Source organism: Actinia tenebrosa, unplaced genomic scaffold (genome assembly GCF_029948245.1).
Source record: "Actinia tenebrosa isolate PJP-AT-01 unplaced genomic scaffold, QUT_ActTen_1.0 PGA_scaffold10__47_contigs__length_13832649, whole genome shotgun sequence".
NCBI classification, from domain to species: domain Eukaryota; kingdom Metazoa; phylum Cnidaria; class Anthozoa; order Actiniaria; family Actiniidae; genus Actinia; species Actinia tenebrosa.
This window is the reverse complement of record NW_028292570.1, coordinates 3837775-3859089: the sequence shown is the minus strand read 5'-3', so window position 1 is coordinate 3859089 and position 21315 is coordinate 3837775. Positions and strand designations below refer to the sequence as shown.

Sequence of the window (21315 nt, the reverse complement as noted above, 5' to 3'; positions counted from 1 at the left end):
CCTCTACCCAAGTTGGGGTGGTAGTATCCTCCCCCCCCCCTCCCACTATTCCATAATTCTTGGTTTTCACCTACGTCATCATGAATTTCAAAAGCGTAAATTCGCATCATAATGAAATAAAAGTTTAATAATCTTGTAAAGCGGTCAAAACTACATATTCTGGCCAAATTTCGAGGCTGTAAAGCATTTCGTTGCGGAACTATAGGCGAGTAAATATGACGCAAGTTGGTACACCATCATGGCGGACGAAATTTCAAAGGCTTAAGATGATAGAATTTTAATATTTTTGACTATATTTCACTTAAATATACTTTAAATAGATATTTTAAACGTGTCTAAGGGGAAATCTTTTAACTTGAGTAAATTATTTACTAGGGGTCCATTACTAGGGGTGCAAGGGGTCCATTCCTGCCTATGTATCATTGAGCCCCCTTACTTTTGCCCACTCCCCTCCATAAAGCTCCCTACTGCAAGGGGTCCGTTTCTACCCTTTATCAAGAATGGTTCCTTATCGCGAGGGGTCCAGATCATATAACCATGAATTCCCAAGGAATCAAATAAATGATTAGTAATCCCTACATAAATCGCATTATAATGCATATTACCATGAATTCCCAAGGAATCAAATAAATGATTAGTAATCCCTATATAAATAGCATTATGACGCATATTGCATGACGGTCACGACATCGTGACGTACGCCGGTCCATGACAAATCCACCGAATAAGAAAATGATGTAATCTTACTACGTTCGCTCTAAAAAACCCTCTAAATTTCTTGGTAACTCAAATATCTTTTCCAAGAAAAAATTGCTTAATACTTTCATTTTTTCTGTGTATTGTACGCAGTCCAAGCAGAATAAAGAGTAACGGCTTGGTAATTGGATATTTACTTAACATTTCTTGGAAGACAGTTCAATCATCTGTAACCAAAACTTTACTAACCCTCCCTATAATTTTTAAACTTTCGACTTTTCTCTGCTGCTTCTTGTTTGACATGATTTTTACTTCATAATATGTCTTACAATTCTAAATTTATAATTCAAATGGTTAGCTTTGTTTAAAAAAAAAGGATTTGTAGAGAATTTTACGGTCTATCGCCTTTCCCTCCCCTCCCCCGTAATTATTCATTGACGTCGTCTTTATATTAATAAGGCAGGTGTGGAGTTTATGCATGATTTGCATGATTTGAAGGCGCTGTGTTTTTCTCGTCAATAGGGAACCAAAACTACCAAGACTTCGACTTCGAGGTAACTCAATAGCATCCTTTATAACTCTTTCCTACTTTAAGAATTAAATTTCGACGGTAAAGCTTCGTTTTGAAGCGAAAAATGAGTTGTCAAGTTGAATGTTTTGTAACTCGAGGTCGATGGAGTTATTCGCTTTCTAGGAAATTGTGCATGGCCGTTTGTCTTGTTAAGCCTTTCAACTCCTAAAATAAGCTTTCTTTTTGCAACAAAGGTGAAACAGTAAAAGCCGTTTCTCTTTAGCTTAGGTCAAAATTCAACATAGAATAAGGACTTGGCAAAGTTTATCAGTCAATGCTGAAGCGAAAGCAAGATAACGTTTGTTTCCCTCACAGAATTGGCGCCCAAAAGCACACATTTGAAAAACAATTGTCCGTGAGACGCCAACTTTTGCGTACAGAAGTCTTCAAAATACGTCGATAGGAATATTTAAAACCCGTTTTCAGCGGTGACAGAGCAGGTTTTTTATTTCATTTTTTATTTGCAGTAGTAGATAGCACAAAGCAGCCCATCCTAAGTGACTCACGCCCATCAATGTACCTTCCTCAATATCCCTTCTTCACAACCACTTTATCAAATTAAAATAATTTAGCATCTGTCAAAAAAGTTCTGATCAAAAAAATACAAAGTGTTTGTGATAAAGTTGTAATTTTTTGTATAGTTTCACTGACACATTTCTATTCTGGGTCATTTGTTTTTCTCAGCTTGTGCGCATACCATAAATTTAATAAGCTATATGTTTACAAATAATATTTAGATATTTAAACTTCATACTAATGAAGTCATGTATTCAAGAAGCTAAGAAAGTAATTTGACTTTTAAATTTCTTAAAAAAGTAAAAATGTGTGCAGTTAAAAGTTTTATTTTAAATTTATTCATATTTTTTAACAGTTGGTTTCACATTACTATGTGCCTTCAGGTTCAGAACAGAAATTCCTACATTGGCAACCAACTTCGGAACTTGAAAACAAAGTTCGTTATGAACTTCGGGACTTCCTGACCAAGTTCAGGAATTGGTTGGCTTATTTTGCAGCAAACGAACTTCATTTTCAACCGGGAGCTTCCTGATTTCCTTTCGGATATTCATTCGGGAACATCAAATTCTATACACTAACCAAGTTCCAGATTTCAACAGGAAGTTCTAAATTTCAAAACGAACTTAGTTTTGAATTCTGAAGTTGTTCACCAACTTTCCGAACGATATAGTTTGGAAACTGAAGGTGTAAAGTAGCGCAAAACGGACTGTAAATGTAGAAAATACATTTCAGTATAGTGGGAGGGGATGAGACAGCAACAGCACAAAGAAAATTGCAAAAAATTGTATTTTTTAAAGCTTAGAAAAGCAATTACATCCACCAAATATTGAGCTACATATTGTAGGATAGGCATGAGTTTACATAATGTTTTGAAAACAGACATATTAGAGTTATCAATCCAGATGCAGAGTAAAACTAGTCTAAATTCTTATCTCAGGTATATTTTGAGCAACAACTGTTCATTAACGAACAGAGACAGTGGTAGGAGTTTACCATCAAGTTATTTACCGCCACTAGAGTATGACCAAATTTTTTCTTTAATTATTTAGTAACATTGCACAGGCTGGGAAAAGATTCAAAGTCCACGCGAGCTCAGCCTGAGACAAGATACATGTACATATAAACTATATTTAAACAAAAATACATTAAAATATAAAATGAAAGTAAAGCTAAAATAATAAATATATACTAGAGGCGTCAGCGACAGCAAACAGCAGAGATATTAGTGGATCGGCATTTGGAACAAACCATTTTATAAGATCTGATACGATCAGGGTCAAAAGCAGAGAGCAAGAGAGAAGAATAGTGAGATCGCAGAAGTGTTTTAAAAGAGGAAACTAAATTAGAAGACTTAATCGTGGAGGGCAGCGAGTTCCACAAGAAAACAGTGAAATACAATTTTTGGTGGTCATGTTCGTCAAACTATAAATTTGACAGTCACATCAAAGTATCAAGAAATTAAGAATGCTAAACTCTATTTCATTATGCACATCCCCCAGTCCTCCCCCCATGAAATTAAACATACTTAACTCCTCCACTCCCCCCCGCCCCCCCCAATACATTAGACTAAGCAACTATTCCAGTGCAACTATTATAACTGGGGTCAATTCAACTGCAAGAACCAATCAAATTGTAGAATAAAAACAATACATTCCAACTTTGGGTAGTGGAGCCAATCAGAAACCTAGGTTGCACGAGGATTGTAATTTGACCCTGATGATACTTGTAAACAATGTAAACAAAATATGTGTCGAAAGGTTATTATTTTCTGCTGATTTCTGATTGGCTCCACTACCCAAACATGGAATGTATTGCTTTTATTCTACAATTTGATTGGTTCTCACCATCAAAATGGCCCCAGTTATAGTAGTTACACTGTAATAGTTGCATAGTCTTATGTACTGTTTCAGGATTTACCTTGATCGGGATAGATCTCTTAAACTCTAGTTAATTGGCTTATTAATATTTCTTTTTATATTTCCAGTAAATAGTAGCTAAATTATCAATCGCTGAAAATGGGTGTTGAAGGCGCAGCTCGGTGTATCAAGTTCCTTGTCTTCATCTTCAACTTTCTCTTCTTCGTAAGTAGACCAGTCTGGAACTTCTTTAAACTAAGGGGTTAGTGTTGAGATTATCATGGTCAGTATTTGTTAGTATAATGGTGGTGGTTGTGTTAGTATAATGGTGGTGGTTGTGTTAGTATAATGGTGGTGGTTGTGTTAGTATAATGGTGGTGGTTGTGTTAGTATAATGGTGGTGGTTGTGTTAGTATAATGGTGGTGGTTGTGTTAGTATAATGGTGGTGGTTGTGATAATGATGATGATTATTAATAATCATCTGTGCATGAGTGAGTGGTTGGTAAGGTGTCAGTGAGTGGTTGGTAAGGGGTCTGTGAGTGGTTGGTGAGGTGTCAGTGAGTGGTTGGTGAGGTGTCAGTGAGTGGTTGGTAAGGTGTCAGTGAGTGGTTGGTAAGGTGTCTAAGGGGTTGGGTAGGCGTCAGTGAGGGGTTGGTGAAGTGTCAGTGAGTGGTTGGTGAGGTGTCTAAGGGGCTGGGTAGGTGTCAGTGAGTGGTTAATGAGATGTCAGTGAGGGGTTGGTAAAGTGTCAGTGAATGGTTGGTGAGGTGTATAAGGGGTTGGGTAGGTGTCAGTGAGGGGTTGATGAGGTGTCAGCACTTGAGTGGTTAATGAGATGTCAATGAGTGGTTTGTAAGGTGTCAGTGAGTGGTTGGTGAGGTGTCTGAGGGGTTGGGTAGGTGTCAATGAGTAATTGTTGTTGCATGAAATTCACACATTATATATCATTGTACGTATCTTATTATCAGGCGTGTGGTATTGGTTTGATGGGCGTTGGAATCTTTGTCCAGCTCAAGATAGGAGACTTTGCAGAGCTCTCCACTGTCAAGTATGTCACTGGTTCCATTCTGATCATTATTGTTGGAGCTTTTATTGCCTTGGTCGCTTTCTTTGGTTGCTGTGGAGCTGTTAAGGAAAACACCTGTTTCCTGGGAATTGTGAGTATTGAAGAAATAAAAATCATGTGCGCAAGTGCTGTATGCAGTTATAAAGCATGCAGCGGTTTTCAGAATATGAGAGAAGCATAGCAGACACAGCAGAGTGCTTCTCAACACTTCTCGAGTGTTCTGTCAATCCTCAAGTGCTGCACACAGCACAGCAAGCACGTTTTTTTATTTCTTTTATGAAATACAAATTACAGTAACTGTAATTTTCAATAGGAACTATGCAACTGACAGTGCACATGCGTGCTCTGTGTCTTCATAAAGCACACACTCCCAACCAATCAGAGCGCAATATTTATAACAGTTATTTTATAAAGTACTTTATTTGACATTCTGCAATTACTGGAGAGTCCAAAAATGGCTCATTTGCAAAACATAGCCCAGAGATACATGTAGCACCTTGGTTGTGGTTGAAAATATATAAATATCAAAGTTTTTCTAGAAATTATGGGATACCATCTCTGATATTTTTTTCTGAAAGCCCTAGTGATAGGCAACCCGAAAAAAATATCAGCAATGATAATCTATAATTTCTGATATACTTTTGATATGCTTGTATATATGTACAAAAGGGTCGGAATTTCTGCATATCGCTGTGTATATATATAGTATAATTATATGAAATATATTACTGTTTAATTATCAAATAATAATGAAATTTTTGTGGTTTGATTTCAGTTCTTTGGCATTCTTCTACTCATTCTCTGTGCTGAAATTGCTGGAACAGTCCTCGGGTATATTTACCGTGGTAAGGTACGTATGTGTATCCTCGCTGTTAGTTTATTAAGATTGCATTGATCGTGCACACATAAGAGATTCACTGAGAAATAAAGATAAAGAAATAACCATTTCATTTTTGGCCTAAACTTTTTTCCATCTGGTTATAAGCTTAATCACCCTTATCCTAAATACAACCCCCTGTCCCCAGTTGTATACCAACCATCTAGATGACATGGGCTGGCATTTTTTGTACCCATTAATGATTTGCCCGGTTCATTGTTTGTTTTAGGTTGAAAAAAATCTGCGAACTGATCTCAATAATTCTATTGCGATGTATGGTGAGAAAGGACAGGACGGCATCACAAAGGCCTTCGATTCCCTCCAGCAAAAGGTGGATACTCTTGTGTTGTACTTGGTACTTCACTGAGTTTAATTGCTGTATTTGAATGCCAGTCATTTCGAGACACAGTCGTTTCGAGACAGGTCGTTTCGAGACACTAAGATACAAGTTCGAGACAGGCATATATCCGTTTCGATACACCTCATACACCGTTCAATATATATCATATGTGTAGGATATTACAGGTTCAAAACGATCTTATAAAGATAAGCATTTATTGCTATGTTGAGATACAAGGATACCAGACCAAACGTTACCAAGTTTTCCGTAAATTATTGACTTGAAAACTCGTCAATCGACAACAAGAATGATCGACTCGTCAAACTACCAGATCTTAGTCAGAAAACTATGATTTTTTCCAAAATCTTTATCAGAAATTTACATCTTCTAAACTTAATGAAGAATTTTTAGATAAACATGAAGGGGGATTCAAGTTTAGAGAGAAAGACGCAAACGACTAGCTCAAAAACTTTAGACGCGGACGAGATATTTTGACTCGACAACAAGAATGTTCGACTCGTCAAAACTCCCAGATCTTAGTCAGAACTCTGATCTTTTTCAAAATCATTATCAGAAACACTAATTAAAGTTAGAGAATATACTAGCATAACCTTTATTTTTATCAAGGTGAAAGCATATGAATTCGATCCACGTCAAAAAAAACTCCAATCACAGTAGATTCATCGAGCTTTGAGCTCCAAGCGGATCAAAATCTACCTATCACAGCACTTTATTGGCTTTTTTTAACTCCTAACCAGCAAAGACGCATAACCGACCAAATGCTTCAAAAGTCAATAATTCATATGCTTTTACCTTGATAATAATAATAAAGATTTTAGATGCACTATACACCAACGAAACCACACCAACATAAAGATTTTGGAAAAAATCAAAGAGTTCTGACTAAGATCTGGGAGTTTTGACGAATCGAACATTCTTGTTGTCGAGTCAAAATATCTCGTCCGCGTCTAAAGTTTTGAGCTAGTCGTTTGCGTGTTTCTCTCTAAACTTGAATCCCCTTTCATATTTATCTAAAAATTCTTCATAAAGTTTAGAAGATGTGAGTTTCTGATAAAGATTTTGGAAAAAATCATAGTTTTCTGACTAAGATCTGGTAGTTTGACGAGTCGATCATTCTTGTTGTCAATTGACGAGTTTTCAAGTCAATAATTTACGGAAAACTTGGTAACGTTTGGTCTGGTATCCTTGTATCTCAACATAGCAATAAATACTTATCTTTATAAGATCGTTTTGAACCTGTAATATCCTATATATATGACATATATTGAACGGTGTATGAGGTGTATCGAAACGGATATATGCCTGTCTCGAACTTGTATCTTAGTGTCTCGAAACGACCTGTCTCGAAATGACTGTGTCTCGAAATGACCGGATACCCTGTATTTACATGCATAAAAAAATCCCGGGCATTTGTATCGAACACTCTGTCTTGTGGACCCTGGTTGTATTTAATATTTGAACCAGTTTTACTTGACCTTTTGCAAAGCCCAACAACTGTCACCCAGTTGGCTCAGTTGAGCAGCAGACTTTGGTTTGGGACTAGCACGCAGGCAAAATCTCACAAAGATATATTACATAATGTTATGCCTATTTTGAGTTAGCTGCGCGGTGCCATGTCTAAGATCAGCCCTGAAGTGGCTTCATGGCTCAAAAAAAAAATGAAAACCTAAGTTGTTGATATAATTGCCATATTTCGCTATGACGTCACATCAAAACAATTTATTGTTTAAACACAAAGGATCATGGTTGTCGGAAGGGGGTTATATCAACGCAAATTCACCAGGAATTTGTTCTAAAACCCTGTATCAATCCACAAAGAGAAGTAGAATAGCCAGCAAATTTTCAGTTTATTTTTTAGTTCATATTAACACATATTATATCTGAAAACCAGGCCATTTTAGATTAAACTGTTTCGCAACTAGCAAATTTTGTTGAATTTTCTATTGGATTCGGCAATTTTATTCCCCATATAACAAGCAGTGATGTCATAGTGAAATAGGGCAATTGTTATAGTTGTTGTTATCATTTTTCATTGTTGTTGTTGTTGTTTGGGGGGACTAAATGCGTACCTATTAAACATCAATCAATGCTCAGGAGTTATCATACCTCTGATCAACTATTACTGAGAAACAAAAAATTGCATCATCATTTTTTCAAAACAAACAACTGTCAGCATTTTTTATTTATTTTATTGTTATTTAATAATTATTCTAAAGGAAAAGTGTTGTGGTGTCAACAACTATACAGACTGGCAAAGGAGTCCATTTTCCAATGGCAGCCATGATAAGGTGCCTGACAGTTGTTGTCATGATAAAAAACCTGGTTGTGGAGAAAAATGGAAAACAATTCCCCCAGAATCAGAGATTTATAAAGAGGTAAAGCTAAAGCTAATTTATTTCTATTTCATACTGTATGTTATAATCAACAGGAGGTAATTTTGTTGCACACATGTACCATGTTATGTGCCAGTATACAATGAAGCTTCGACTCATTCAAGTTCACTGAAGTTCTTAAAACTGTTTTATTGCTATGCACTTTCAAGGCTGACATTGGACTTATCTGCCACCAAAACTCATGTTACAACCATTACTCACCCTGAGGGGCTCCTCCATGTGAGGTTCGCTCCACACACACTAACACCACAAAATTCACTATTTAAGACACACAACACAGGTCAACTCCAGGGGGGGCGGGGGGACTCCAGGGGGGCAGGGAAACTGGAGTACCCAGAGAAAAAACTTGTGACAAGAAGAGAACATCACATGAGGTTGGCATGAGGTTGAGTTAAATATCTAACCTTGAGACCCAAGGCTTGAAATACTTAGCACTCAGAGACAGTGCGCCATTTCACTCACATGCCATTCAAGAAGCTGAGTACATGTTGGTTACTCCCCTGTGAAAAATTGCCTGTGTCATCTAGGTTTGTCTAAGTCTTACTGAGACAGGCTGCAAGCTGCAAGTGGAAAGACTTGCTATAAATTGATTGAGGATTTATTAACTGATATAATGATTTATTCTTTCATGACTTGTTAGGGATGCTATGGCAAGGTCGAGACCCTGGTAAAGGACAATTTGATGTTGATTTTTGGATTGGGGATTGGAGTGGCTGTTATACAGGTATGAATCCTTGTGTGTGTAATGGTTATGCAATGATGATGATGATGGTGATGATGGAAATGTTGATGGTGAAATGTTGATGGTAAATGGTGATGATGGTATGGTGAGGATGATGGTGATGATGATAATGATGGTGGTGATGATGATGGTGATGATGATAATGATGGTGGTGATGATGATGGTAATGGTGATAATGATAATGGTAATGGTAATGGTGATAATGATGGTGGTAATGGTGATGGTGATGGTGATAATAATGGTAGTGGTAATAGTGATGATGTTGGTGAAATGTTGATAGTGATGATGAAAATGATCATAGAAATGTTGATGATGAAATGTGTCAGGTTCCATACCCCACCATGGAGGAACATAGAAAAAAGGTCCCCCCACCCATCCTCTGGAATTTCCAATTTCCTCCATGGTGAGGTGGGGATATTTTCTGGAACCACACAATGTTGACGGTGATAATGATGATTTGGTGGTAGATGGTGATGATTTATTATTATTTATTAGACATACAGCTATCTTAAAGGCCTGATAATATCAATTATTTTATTATTTATTTATTCTTTTCAGATCACTTGCCATGATTTTTGCTATAATATTGATTTGCAAGATTCGAGAGCAAGGAAGCTATGCTTGATTCAACCTTTCACACCTTTAGTATCCTCGTATTACATACTGTTCCTTCACACTCAGCTCAAACTGATTGTCCTGTCCTATCTATATGGATACTACAGTACATGTACCAGTGTGTCGTTAAGCCTGAGTAAACGAGAAAACATGTTTTGTTATTTGTTCCCAAAGGTGGCTAAACTGTAAGGAAACATTCGCAAACAAGCGAACATTGTTCCCATTAAGCATGGAGTAAAATCAATCTGTTGTTTCCATTCAGATACTACATGTATATCCTCTGTTCTTAGTTTTGTATGCAGCATTCATATAGATAGGACTGTACAAATGCTTGGGCTGCCTGTGCTTTTTACTTCACCATTTGCCAGACTGCTTTTGAAAGGCTTTTATTGAGTTCAATAAACTGGATGCATCATGGTCTAGCTTTGGTACGAACAACACCATATAAGGCATCAATGATGAAAAAAGATGTTTGTACCCAAGCTAGCCCACAATGCACCATTTTTGCTATTCCAGAAAAGGTCAATCCAAGATGTATTCACACGTTATAATATATGATTGTATATCAATTTCACTTCATGTGTATTATGTCGTTTATAGAATTTGAGTTTCCATCTTATGTGTTAATGTCATATAATAAACACCAGCTAAAAACTACTCAGAATGATGTTAAATACCATTAACAACACAGTAGCAATATATGTTCAAATTTATTTGGAAACATTTCCATATTTTTTCCATGTCATTTATAGAATTTGAGTTGCCATCTTATAAGTTAATGTCATATACATAATCACCAGCTAAAAACTACTCAGAATGATATTAAATACCATTAACAACACAGTAGCAATATATGTTCAAATTTATTTGGAAACATTTCCATATTTTTTCGTCCCATTCACTGTCAATGCTATCATACACAGCACAAATACATTGGTTGGGCTGCCTATGGCAGGACTTGATTTTTTTCAGCATTATATAAGCTGATGTTGTAATTCTAGACTGAGTATTCCTACTCCACTCTGTATGTGGTTTGCTTTCATTTTTTGGAATGAGATTCATTTAGCTGATTGATATTAAACCAGCAGTAGAAATAACAATACTCTTTAGTTGGTACACAGGTAGCCCAAGCTTGGTTTCTGTGGTGTCCTGCTATAAGGAAATGTATGGAGATTCATCAAAAATTTCAATAGAATCATTGAAACGTGAAATAAGGCCTCGACATTTTACCCGATCATTGAGAAATAGCACCTCTTTTAAACTGCGTGGTTATTTTTTGAATTTAGCCCGTTTTTTGAATTTTTCCCCTCACCAGTCTTAGTGGTGGGAGGAAAAATCTTAAAACAGGCTAAATTCAAAATATAGCCACGCAGAGTGAAAGAAGTGCTATTTCTCAATGATGGGTAAAATTTCAAGGCTTTATTTCACGTTTCAATGATTTTATTGAAATTTTTGATGAATCTCCATACATTTCCTTATAACAGGACCCCACAGAAACCAAGCTTGGGCTACCTGTGGTTGGTAGCATATTATAGCCAGTGGGTTTGCCTGTTATTGTAGGCAGGTAATTCATTCTGCTGATTGAATTAGCATAATTTATTAGTGTGTGTACATTGTATTCGATATAAACTCGCAATGGATCTTTCTTGAAAGTATAGTGGAATGCAAAGCTAACATGAAAATATAAAATTTAATTTTTAATTTTTCATAATTCTTAACTACTTAAATTGTTGTATATTCAAACTAACATCATACTGAAGATGACTTTCACAGTCAAAAACGTTTTATTTTGAAAACCTTTTTTAGAGACATCTTTCTATTCCTTGTAAATACATATAAAATTTAAAGAAATCACACTTTTCACAATGAAATTTCTTTTGCACTACAAGCCAGCTCATCGTTTAAGAATCACTGCGCATGTGATTTTATCCCGAATTTCTCACCTTATTTTGTTTAACTAAGAACAAAAGAAGGTTAAAACAAAACAAGGTGTGAAATGCAGGATGAAATTGCATGCACACTGAAAACAATTCTTAAACCATGAACTGGCTTATTTCCATGCTAGCTTCACATTCAAGGTTATTTTAAGAAGGGTGCATATAAATAACAATACTCTTAAGTTCACAGCACACAACAGCCAGTGTTAGCCTGGTGAATCATTGCTGATTGGATTACCATAATCTTAGTATCAGTAGCAGTATTGGTGTGTTTACATTGTATACAAATCTTTTATGCCAATTTACAAAAACAACTTAATAAATGTATATGCCTAGTCTCATTATTGCTTACCATTTTTCACATTCTAGCTGGTCAATCACCAAGGACACGATCACGGCTACTGCTAAGAAGTTTCAAAGGATTTAGAAAAGTTGTACTTAGCAGCCTGATTTGATTACTTCTTTTATGACAAGTGAACTGATTTATGGAAAGTAGTGAGGTAGCTTTTGAGACATCCTGTTTGAAACAAAATCTTGAATAAAGCTTTCAATATTGACAAAGTAGTTTACTGGGATTTTCTGGAATATAAAGAATTTCTTTTCCTAAATACCACTGTTTTCATTGGTACATGCTGATCAATTAATAATAGTTTAATTTCCAGACAAAAACAATTACAGGGCTGTCAACTCTCCCGGATATACCAGGAGTTTCCAGATTTTGGACCGTGTCTCCCGGTCTCCAGATTAGAGTCTCAAATTTCCAGGATAATCCCGAAGCTGACCATTTCTTGTGAGACTTGACTTTCATTATAACCATAACATTACATAATATTTTGTGTTGTTTGTGTTTTTTTTACATCGCTAACAAAATCAAAACATTCCTCATAAACTGTTCTTGCAAACAGGCCATTGTAATATGAGCGATAGTCTGATTGGTCAGAAATAAACCAATCACATCAAATGTTACAAAGTGAATGACGCCTCACGCACGCTTTTTTCCGCTGTGACGTCATGTCCCTTCTCTTTCAATTCTCCAGATTTGAATATCTTGGGGGTTGACAGCCCTGCAATTAAGAAAAACTATCATATGCCTAGCCAAACAAAATAATTAACTAACCCTATTTTAGAGCACATGTAGTAAAACCATGGAATAAAAACAAAGTTTATAGTGACAAATGGTAGCTATAGACCAAATGCAAAACTTGCACTGATGTGAACCTTAAGTTGTGAACAAAGGGATCTGGCATGGTTCGTGACTTTTGAATCACGCCAGATTCCTTTGTTCACAACTTAAGCCTCACATCGGTGCGAGTTTTGCATTTGGTCTATTTAGGGACTAATTGATAGTTTTCAACCATTCCCAAGAGAATTAAATAACAAAAGACACAGCAGCCATGTTGGAGGATATAACAAAAGAATTCATTGACAACTCTTTTGTTAAGTTCCTCCAACATGGCCGCCGTGAAAACCATCAATAGTTGATACCACTCAAAAGACACAAATGGTCTCTTATGTATTTGTCTTCATGTGATGAATGTTTTGGTTAGAGTGATAGCAACTATTAGTCACTAATTAACTACTGTTTGTCAGTATCAACTTTGTTATTATTTCATGGTTTTACTGGATGCGCTCTAATGCGAACTTCACTGAAATCAATGCTATAAGCAGCAAACATTCCCCGCAAAGCCGTCCTAATCACATTTCATACCTAAACTACCCCAATCCTTTTCAAAGTATCTTTTCATATTCAAATGTTAAAACTCCTTTGAGAATACCGAGACAATAATTGTGAAAATTAGCTTAACAAAAAAAGTCAAGTGTAGGCATAAAACGTAATTACTTGATGTCTATGACACACACTGTGGAAAGATTAAAATTAATGTAAGATTGCTCTGGTAGCGGATGGCTTTCTAAACATTTCATTTCTGGTCCCATAATTTTTTACAGGAAATTATTTTGAAGGATCAGGTTCAGAAGTATCTACAGCACACCAATGATTTTATAGTCATAATTTTGATTAATTTATTTCTATTTTTTTGTTAATTTATTACATTTTATTGCTACTGTCTAATGAATGAATAGAATGATTGGTGAAAGAGAAAGAACTCAGAAAAAAACTGAGTTTCAAATGGGATTTGAACTCACGACCTTCTTGTAATCTACTAATTTTTAAAAAGCTAAATTAATTTGTTAGCTTAGCTAGGTTCGTTCAACTTATTCAATGTATATCATGTTCTAATGTGTAGTTCCAGAAATTATCCATACCCCCCTCCCCCCATGGAGGAATTTGGAATTTCCGAAGGGGTAGGGGGTAAGAGAAAAGAAAATCAAAATTTCTAGGGGTAGATGGGGGTCTGGAAATAATTCTTTGTGGGTGGGTGGTGGGGGGGGGGGGGGGGTATGGATAATTTTCGGAACTATTAAATATTGAAAAATGGTAATTTTATTGAAATATTTCAACATGGATTTTGCAGAAAAATATCACCTGCTTGTAATTTGGATGTTTTAACATCCGCTTTGATTTTCATTACTTTATGCATTTAGAATGAGGTCATACACGCAATCCTTGAACATTGAATTATAGTATAGTATATGCTATCCTAGGTCACGACTACTAGCCCAATGAATTTGCTATCGAAATTTGAATCTACTCCCAAAATTTGATCAAAATAAATCGATAAAAGCTGTTTAATCCCCCACCTCCCATGAAATAGACTATAAAATAATGGTTTGTTTTTAATCTGAGAAATAGCATTCCTAAAATAATGGATCTGCATTATCTACCTTGAGGCTGAAAGGGAAAATAAGAATAAGAAGCTTGGGTACTATTAGAAGGCATACTGTTAGAGAAAGGGGTAAAGGCATTAGTGTCGATTGCTGATGGGTCCATTTGTTCCATATCACAGAAATCGGGTGGATTACCAAGGTTAATCGGTGGTATATCTACATAGTAACTGACTGGAATTTCCACTGGGCAATATGGCATACTACTTGTCTGTACGAGGGATCTCTTGACAGATTCGTTGATATTATCCATACCTGATAAGCCCTCGCTTTCCAGCCCTCTTTTTGCTGGAGATGTAAGCAATCCCTCTACCCCTTTATCTATTTCTCCACTTTTCTTTTCTTGCAATTGTTTATTAAACTCCCAAAGTTGTTTGTTGATCTCGATTTGTTTCTTAATTCTCTCCAACTCATCAATCTGATGTTTGATGGATTTTTCTAGTAACCTGTGTTTCCCTCGGAGTTGAACATGGAGCTTCGACTGGGCTGGTGTAAGCCCTTCTGGGGCTTTCATTGTACTCAAGCTAAGATCACTGGATTCACTGGCAATAGACTCTATATCCATGCTTAAATCTTCATCAATTGGTTCCGCAACTAACTCTTTGGACTGCATTCTTGTGACAATATTAGGCTTTAAAATATTTATTTCTGGCAGGTTTTCAGCTGTTTTGGACCTGTCATTATCTAACTTAGCATTTCCCAAGGAGTTAGAACATGGTAGGTTATTGGAACTTTGCTCTTGGGAAAATTTCTGAGGCTTTGTAGATGTTGAAGTGATTCCTTGACTTGAAGAAGTTTTCGTGGAATTATTGATATTTCTGCTCTTCTTGAAAACATTTTGGAATTTTAATTTGTCTTCCTTCAAGAGGTTTTCCTGATTGGCACAAACCTCTTCATAGCTAACGGCAGTCGTGGTCGATGTGACATATTCTGGTTTAGAATTCCACTGATTGTAAGACACATAGCAACAACTTTGCAGCCACACCCAAGTTTGGCCCTTCGTCAGGAATCGATAGTAGCATGTAGTAACCCTACCCTTGCGAACCAACATTTCATGATATGATGTTATGTTGGATATGTCTTCTTCATGAATGAATAAATATGCAGACTTGTCAATAAATTCTGTTGGCAAATACCCAACTATAAGTAAGGCTTTGGGGTCTACCTGGGTATATTTCCAACCTAATGTCAACTTAGATGTGAATTCTTTAGCTTTGATATCTGCTAACGGCACCATCATATTTGGCTGGGGAAGTCGTAACGTACCAACTATGACAAGCTGGAGTTTGGCGTTTTGAGAGCTTCCATGGGGTAGCGTGACAGGTTGAAAGCTGGTGGTGTGTGACATAGCAAAAGCTTGGCAACGACAGTTCACTGTAACATAACCTTTCTTATCGATGTGTGGACCGTACAGCAAGTGCATTTGGAAGGCGAGCGCTTTGCCGAATGCTTTCGATTTAGATGTAAAATTCAATGCTGGAGGTGGGAAGGCTTCACCTTCGCGTTGAAGCAAACTTAAATGAACAAATATAGAAGACCGGTCGCTTTGGTCCAAAAATTCAGCAATAGAATTATCAATCATTTCGGTGGACCGATGACCAACGGCTGATAGAATTGAATCAGATACAAAAGTTATGATTCCTGAAGAGTCTAGGCTTAAAACAAATCCGTTCATGGCTTCTACGATTAGCTGGCTTAGTTCAGAACCACCAACCAGTGAAGTTTGCCAGTTGCTTTGAGTGATGCTCGGATGACTAGATTGGGACGTCTTTTGACTTCTCAAACAATCAATCGCTTCTTTCAAGACAGTGACTTTCTCAAATTTACCATTTCGGTTTCCAGGTGAAATAACAGCAGCAAGCTCGTTGATCAAGAGATTGAAGCGGTCTCTCCGTTTCTTTTCGTTCATGTTCCGACTGACTCTCTTAGTTTCGGTCAGCTGGGAGTCTTCGTTTTTCTTGTCACTCGCCATCTCTTCTTCTTGACCGTCCATTTTTGATTTCCTTTACGAGAATTAAGATTTTAACCTAGTTTTCTAACAGTACCGACGGTTAATAACCTGATAATATTGATAAATGAAGTCTCCCATTCTTGCTGCAAACATTCTTTCAGCCGGTATTGACAATACTCCCTTTGCTAGATCGCGTAAGACCGCTGGAAAAAGATATTGGGGCGCGCTTCGATAACTTGGAATCGAGGCTATCCCTGTATACGAACTCATCTCTCTGTGACAGATATAAGAGGTTTTTAGTATTAGTTGCTGTTAAGAAAGCTTTTTGATCGTTTCAACGACTTATGGAGGTAAATAATACTAACAAGAAAAGGCAAAGAAGCCGAGGAAAGCAATGTGCAGCAGCAGCTTGCAATAGCTTTGAATACTTGAACGATGGAAGCCGTTCAAACATTCGGTTTTTCCAGTTCCCAGCGAAGGTATCTTTGCGAACTCGCTGGTGCAACTTGATCAAGAGGCAGCATGGGAGAGATGGATTTTATGTTAAGCCATCTACAGTGGTCTGCGATAAACATTTTCAGCAAGAAGACATTTACAAACCTCCAGGAGGAACGCGACATAGGTTACGGCCAGGTACGTGAGCTAAGTGATTATCGATCAAGCTGGATTTACTTTGTTTGATTGTTTCATTCAAAATGCTTACTGCATGCATGGAGCCTATGTAATGGCTTATAACATGTTCTTTCAGTCAAATGATAAGTAAAAAGTCAGATACATTAAATTCTACTTTCCTTGTGCCCATTATAGACTAGCTCGAACCTAGTAGCTTACTCAAAACTCGTTTCACTGTTTAAAATTACCTATTTATCACTATCGTTTCACTGTTGTTGCAGGTGCAGAGCCATCGATTTTCGAGTGGTCACCTCAACCCAAGAAAAAGACAAGAAGAGTTTTGACAAGAAGAGTGTTAAAAAGTAAAGAAAATGTGTCACCAAAGCCTCAAGAACAAAGCGTTTACATTGACATTGAAGAGAAAAAGGACCTTGAAGAGAGCCCCAGTGAACCTGCAGTAAATGTATGCGAGACTGACGAAACTGATATGCCTCAGGTAGTTACATACAAACTATTATGAATGTTTTTTTTCTTTTGCCCAAAAAATATACCCTTGGTATTATGGGTTTACCTTGCGAGTATAAAACTAATAAGTCTCATTTTATGTTGCACTGATAGCAGCACAGAATGCCATCCAAGTGCTCAAATATAAATGTTTGTAAAACTTATAAATGTGTTGTGCTGTTTTAAATAACTACCCATAATGTTATTGTTGTTCATTGCTATATTTATTATTATATATTTATGAGAGTAAACTTGACAAAAAACTTTCTTGTTGTATTGCAGGTACAAGAAAAATCCACACAGACTGACTGGTCATTTGATTTTCCATCATCTTCAAAGAATAATGACCATGATTATGCCTTCACCTTTACTCAAACACCTAAGTACCCTTGCGAATACCAACAGACTATGCAGGAAAGGCTAGAAGTCAAGTCAGAGATGTTGAACAGTCTTAGGGTTAAAGTGGGAAATTTACAGAAAGAACTTGATGACTACAAAGAAAGGGAATTCAGCCTTCAGAAATTTAAAGATGATGACTCTGCCATTCAGTTTTACACTGGATTCCCCAACTATGATACACTTGTGCACTTTTTTAATTACATTGAACCAAAACTTGAAAAAATGCAGTATTGGGGCAGTGGTGATGTAAAAGATTCCCAGACATATCAAGAACAAGGCAAAAAGAAACCAGGTCCCAAAAGGAACATAACATTTATAAATGAGTTTTTTATGGTATTAGTTAGACTTAAAGTTGGTCTTTTTGTCAGGGATTTAGCTGATAGGTTTAACATCTCTATGGGTCATTTTTCCAAGATTTTTTGTACCTGGATAAATTTTTTATATTTTGAATTAGACCAGTTATTTCCATTTCCTTCTCAAAGTGCAGTGAGAAGAAATATGCCAGAGCAGTTTGCTCTGTATCCAACAACAAGGGTAATAATTGATTGTACAGAGATATTTGTGGAGGTTCCCTCTTCTATGACAGCGCAATCATTAACATGGTCGAATTACAAACACCACAACACTTTTAAAGCTTTAATTGGTATTTCTCCAAATGGTCAAGTAACCTTTGTTTCTAAACTGTGGGGTGGAAGGGTTTCAGATAAGTTTATAACTCAGCAATCAGGCTTAATCCAATTTCTTAATACTGGGGATAATGTCATGGCTGACAGGGGGTTTGATATTGGAGACATCTTACCTCAGGGAGTACATTTAAACATTCCTCCTTACAAAGGTAGTAGAAATCAGCTTACTGCTGAAGAAGTTCAAGAGACAGTGCATATTGCATCTGTACGCATTCATGTGGAGCGAGCAATAGGGAGAATAAAGGGATATCATATTCTTGATGGGACCCTGCCTTTAAGTCTATCTCATGTAGCTAATCAGATATTTACTGTTTGCTCCTATCTAACTAATTTTTTGCCACCTTTACTCCCACCAAAATGTATCTGATTAATAATGAGATTATTATTAAGATAATTACAAAAGTATTTTTCTACTATAAAAGTCTTCGAATGACTATTTAGCTATCAAGTAACCAAGAACTTTTTGTACATTTCATACAAATCATGTATGTAAGATTTAGTAATAAAAATACAGTGACTTGTTTTGTCCAAAAACGTTTTTCTTAAAAACAAACCATATGTTGATAAAAATTTGTGCAAAATTGTTAATAGCCTGCAGTCAGTATACCCACAAAATACATGTACATGTAACTACTGACTGCACTTTAACTATATTTTACAAGGCTAAACACTTCTTTTGGCCTTTTGTGTCTTCTTGAAACTTTTCCAACCACCATGCTTATAAAGTGGGATGCCATGCTGAACTCTTCTTGTAAACACTTCGGGGAGAAATGCCCTTCGATAGAAGTATTCGATCCTTGGTAGAACAAAACTAAACCACCACTGTCTATCAAAGTATACTCTTTCAATGTTCAAGTTTGCTGGACCAAACCAAACTACAAAATCAATCCATTGTAGCTCACAGACAAACATTTGTCCCTGGACTTGATAGTAGTATTGATGACCATGTTTTAGTTTAGGAACTTGACCGTCTCGTATTGATAAACAGAAGTTTTTGTCCTGGCATGCTTCTTCAACAGACATTCCTTTCTTCGAAAAAGGACATTTCACTTCTAATCCACCCTGCTTCTGCCCATTAGCATTCTGGTCGAAAACCATTCTGTCAAGGCTTGCCCCATATCCTGGCCTGACTTTTGAAATAATTGTTCCTACTTCCCAGACTTTCAAATTTGCATTCCCCTCTCTAGCTTTCACTGCAATGTAGTCTTCAACTGCAACAGATTCATGCAACTGTCCATATTCAAGTGCTGGAACAGGCTTTCTGACATCAGGGATATACATCATCCTCTTTAGCAGCTTATCAGGTTCTGACGTCCTGACTGCTGCAGATTTGAAATTTGAAGCAGTCAGTTTAATCCTCTTTAATTCCCGCCAAGATGCATTTGCACTCTGTCCTCTTGTCATCCTCTCAATTGTTTCTATTTCATTGTCATCAGCTTTCTCAGTATAAATGTCAATCATTGACTTAAAATTCATAGTTGAAATGTCATAAAAATCATTGAATGGCAACTCAATATCTTGTTCTATTTCAATATCTGGTGCACTTTCAGGAACTGACTCACAAACATTGTCAATAATCAAATTCTCATCATCAACTTGCAGAGGCTTGATATCATGAAACAAGAAAAATGAAGAGCTTTGCATAGATTGAGCAAGATTGGAACACAGTGTTTCAAGTCTTCCTGTGTTTATTTGTCTGTCATCTGGAGCCCTTGGATCATACAGGCTGTTTTTTGCTTTTTTTCTTGCTTCTTTTCCAAAGCTATACTTTGTAATTACGATGTCATCCACTGGCTTAGGCTGTATCCGAACATTTCGAGGTACATTCCAACTACATAGCCTTGATGTGCATGACACTGGCTCACAGCTTTCCTTCAAACCTCTATGGGAGAAGTCTTCCATGGCAAATAAGACCCCACCAACATGATTACAATGGCCACGACCATGTACACCCCTCCCTGCTGGGCACATACAAGCAGCTTTTAAAACATCTCCAAGATGAGTGAAAGAGATAATGGCCTTGTATTTCTCTTGCTTCATGGAAGCCAACACTTCTGCTTCGACATACGTAACTCTCGTAGAACAACCGACTCGAATGTCTTTGATATGTCCCTCTTTAAAAAACTGATACGCTTTGAGTTTTTTGTAAGCTGATGTCTGAATAGATGTGTGGTTATACTTGGATGTCTTGGTTACAAGGTAATCGTAAAGCTGCACAAGGTTAAACGTGGGTAGGTTTCGTAAGTCCTTGCTCCACTGGCAGTGTGAACATTCACGCGATAGCTTTTCGTAGGTTGTTTCTTCGTTGCTTTTAGTGTTTGATACGATATTTACTAATGCTTGCTCTCTGGCTTGCGGTTTTACATAATGATCCTTGGTCTCAGCATCTCCTTGTAATCTTAAATCTTTCCTTTGGAAAGTTGTGTGACATCGAATCACAAGGTCAGACTTGTTTCCACTCGACGTCTGATTTTCACGACGTAAAATCTCGCGTAATTCCTTGACAGTAAACTTTTTTAGCTCATCAAGCGATGGAATGGTTTCCATTGAATTAGTTCACTTAAAAATTTCAAATAAAATCACCGTATTACTGACTTTTGCTACTACTTGGAATAAAAAACACACTCGTTGATAAGGGATTGTTGTTGTTGTCACGCCAGCAATACAGGGATAGCCTCGTTTTCGCGTTAGAAGCGAACACGCGGCTTAGAGTCCAGCGGTCGCTAACCGAGAACTCGAAACTGGAGT

The 21315-nt window shown here is 36.8% G+C and overlaps 4 protein-coding genes across 4 annotated transcripts; 2 read left to right on the top strand and 2 right to left on the bottom strand.

Moving 5' to 3' along the window:
• The first annotated feature begins 1098 nt into the window (after positions 1-1098).
• LOC116307441 (CD63 antigen) lies at positions 1099-11972 on the top strand. The gene is made up of 8 exons (XM_089026297.1): positions 1099-1250; positions 3768-3864; positions 4609-4797; positions 5482-5556; positions 5813-5914; positions 8161-8319; positions 8978-9061; positions 9615-11972. Exons 2-8 carry the CDS (start codon positions 3799-3801, stop codon positions 9702-9704), a joined length of 765 nt encoding a protein of 254 aa, XP_088882423.1. The 5' UTR covers positions 1099-1250; positions 3768-3798; the 3' UTR covers positions 9705-11972.
• Positions 11973-14134: 2162 nt separating this feature from the next.
• Positions 14135-16535, bottom strand: LOC116307440 (circadian locomoter output cycles protein kaput-like). The gene has a single exon (XM_031717695.2). The coding sequence runs from the start codon at positions 16406-16408 to the stop codon at positions 14408-14410; it is 2001 nt and encodes a 666-aa protein (XP_031573555.2). The 5' UTR covers positions 16409-16535; the 3' UTR covers positions 14135-14407.
• Positions 16536-16543: 8 nt separating this feature from the next.
• On the top strand, positions 16544-19088 carry LOC148912796 (uncharacterized). Its single transcript, XM_089026543.1, has 3 exons — positions 16544-16999; positions 17260-17474; positions 17765-19088. The coding sequence occupies exons 1-3, from the start codon at positions 16711-16713 to the stop codon at positions 18932-18934; spliced, it is 1674 nt and encodes a 557-aa protein (XP_088882669.1). The 5' UTR covers positions 16544-16710; the 3' UTR covers positions 18935-19088.
• LOC148912795 (uncharacterized) lies at positions 18503-21315 on the bottom strand. The gene has a single exon (XM_089026541.1). The coding sequence runs from the start codon at positions 21112-21114 to the stop codon at positions 19231-19233; it is 1884 nt and encodes a 627-aa protein (XP_088882667.1). The 5' UTR covers positions 21115-21315; the 3' UTR covers positions 18503-19230.

Excerpts from the sequence above, each read along its gene's own strand:
- LOC116307441 (XM_089026297.1), top strand. The coding sequence starts at position 3,799 with ATGGGTGTTGAAGGCGCAGCTCGGTGTATCAAGTTCCTTGTCTTCATC. Across the intron at positions 5,915-8,160 it reads TCGATTCCCTCCAGCAAAAG|GAAAAGTGTTGTGGTGTCAA; the intron begins GTGGATACTCTT and ends ATTATTCTAAAG. Across the intron at positions 9,062-9,614 it reads TTGGAGTGGCTGTTATACAG|TATTATTTATTTATTCTTTT; the intron begins GTATGAATCCTT and ends TATCAATTATTT.
- LOC116307440 (XM_031717695.2), bottom strand. The coding sequence starts at position 16,408 with ATGGACGGTCAAGAAGAAGAGATGGCGAGTGACAAGAAAAACGAAGAC.
- LOC148912796 (XM_089026543.1), top strand. The coding sequence starts at position 16,711 with ATGGAGGTAAATAATACTAACAAGAAAAGGCAAAGAAGCCGAGGAAAG. Across the intron at positions 17,000-17,259 it reads GCGACATAGGTTACGGCCAG|GTGCAGAGCCATCGATTTTC; the intron begins GTACGTGAGCTA and ends CTGTTGTTGCAG. Across the intron at positions 17,475-17,764 it reads ACGAAACTGATATGCCTCAG|GTACAAGAAAAATCCACACA; the intron begins GTAGTTACATAC and ends GTTGTATTGCAG.
- LOC148912795 (XM_089026541.1), bottom strand. The coding sequence starts at position 21,114 with ATGGAAACCATTCCATCGCTTGATGAGCTAAAAAAGTTTACTGTCAAG.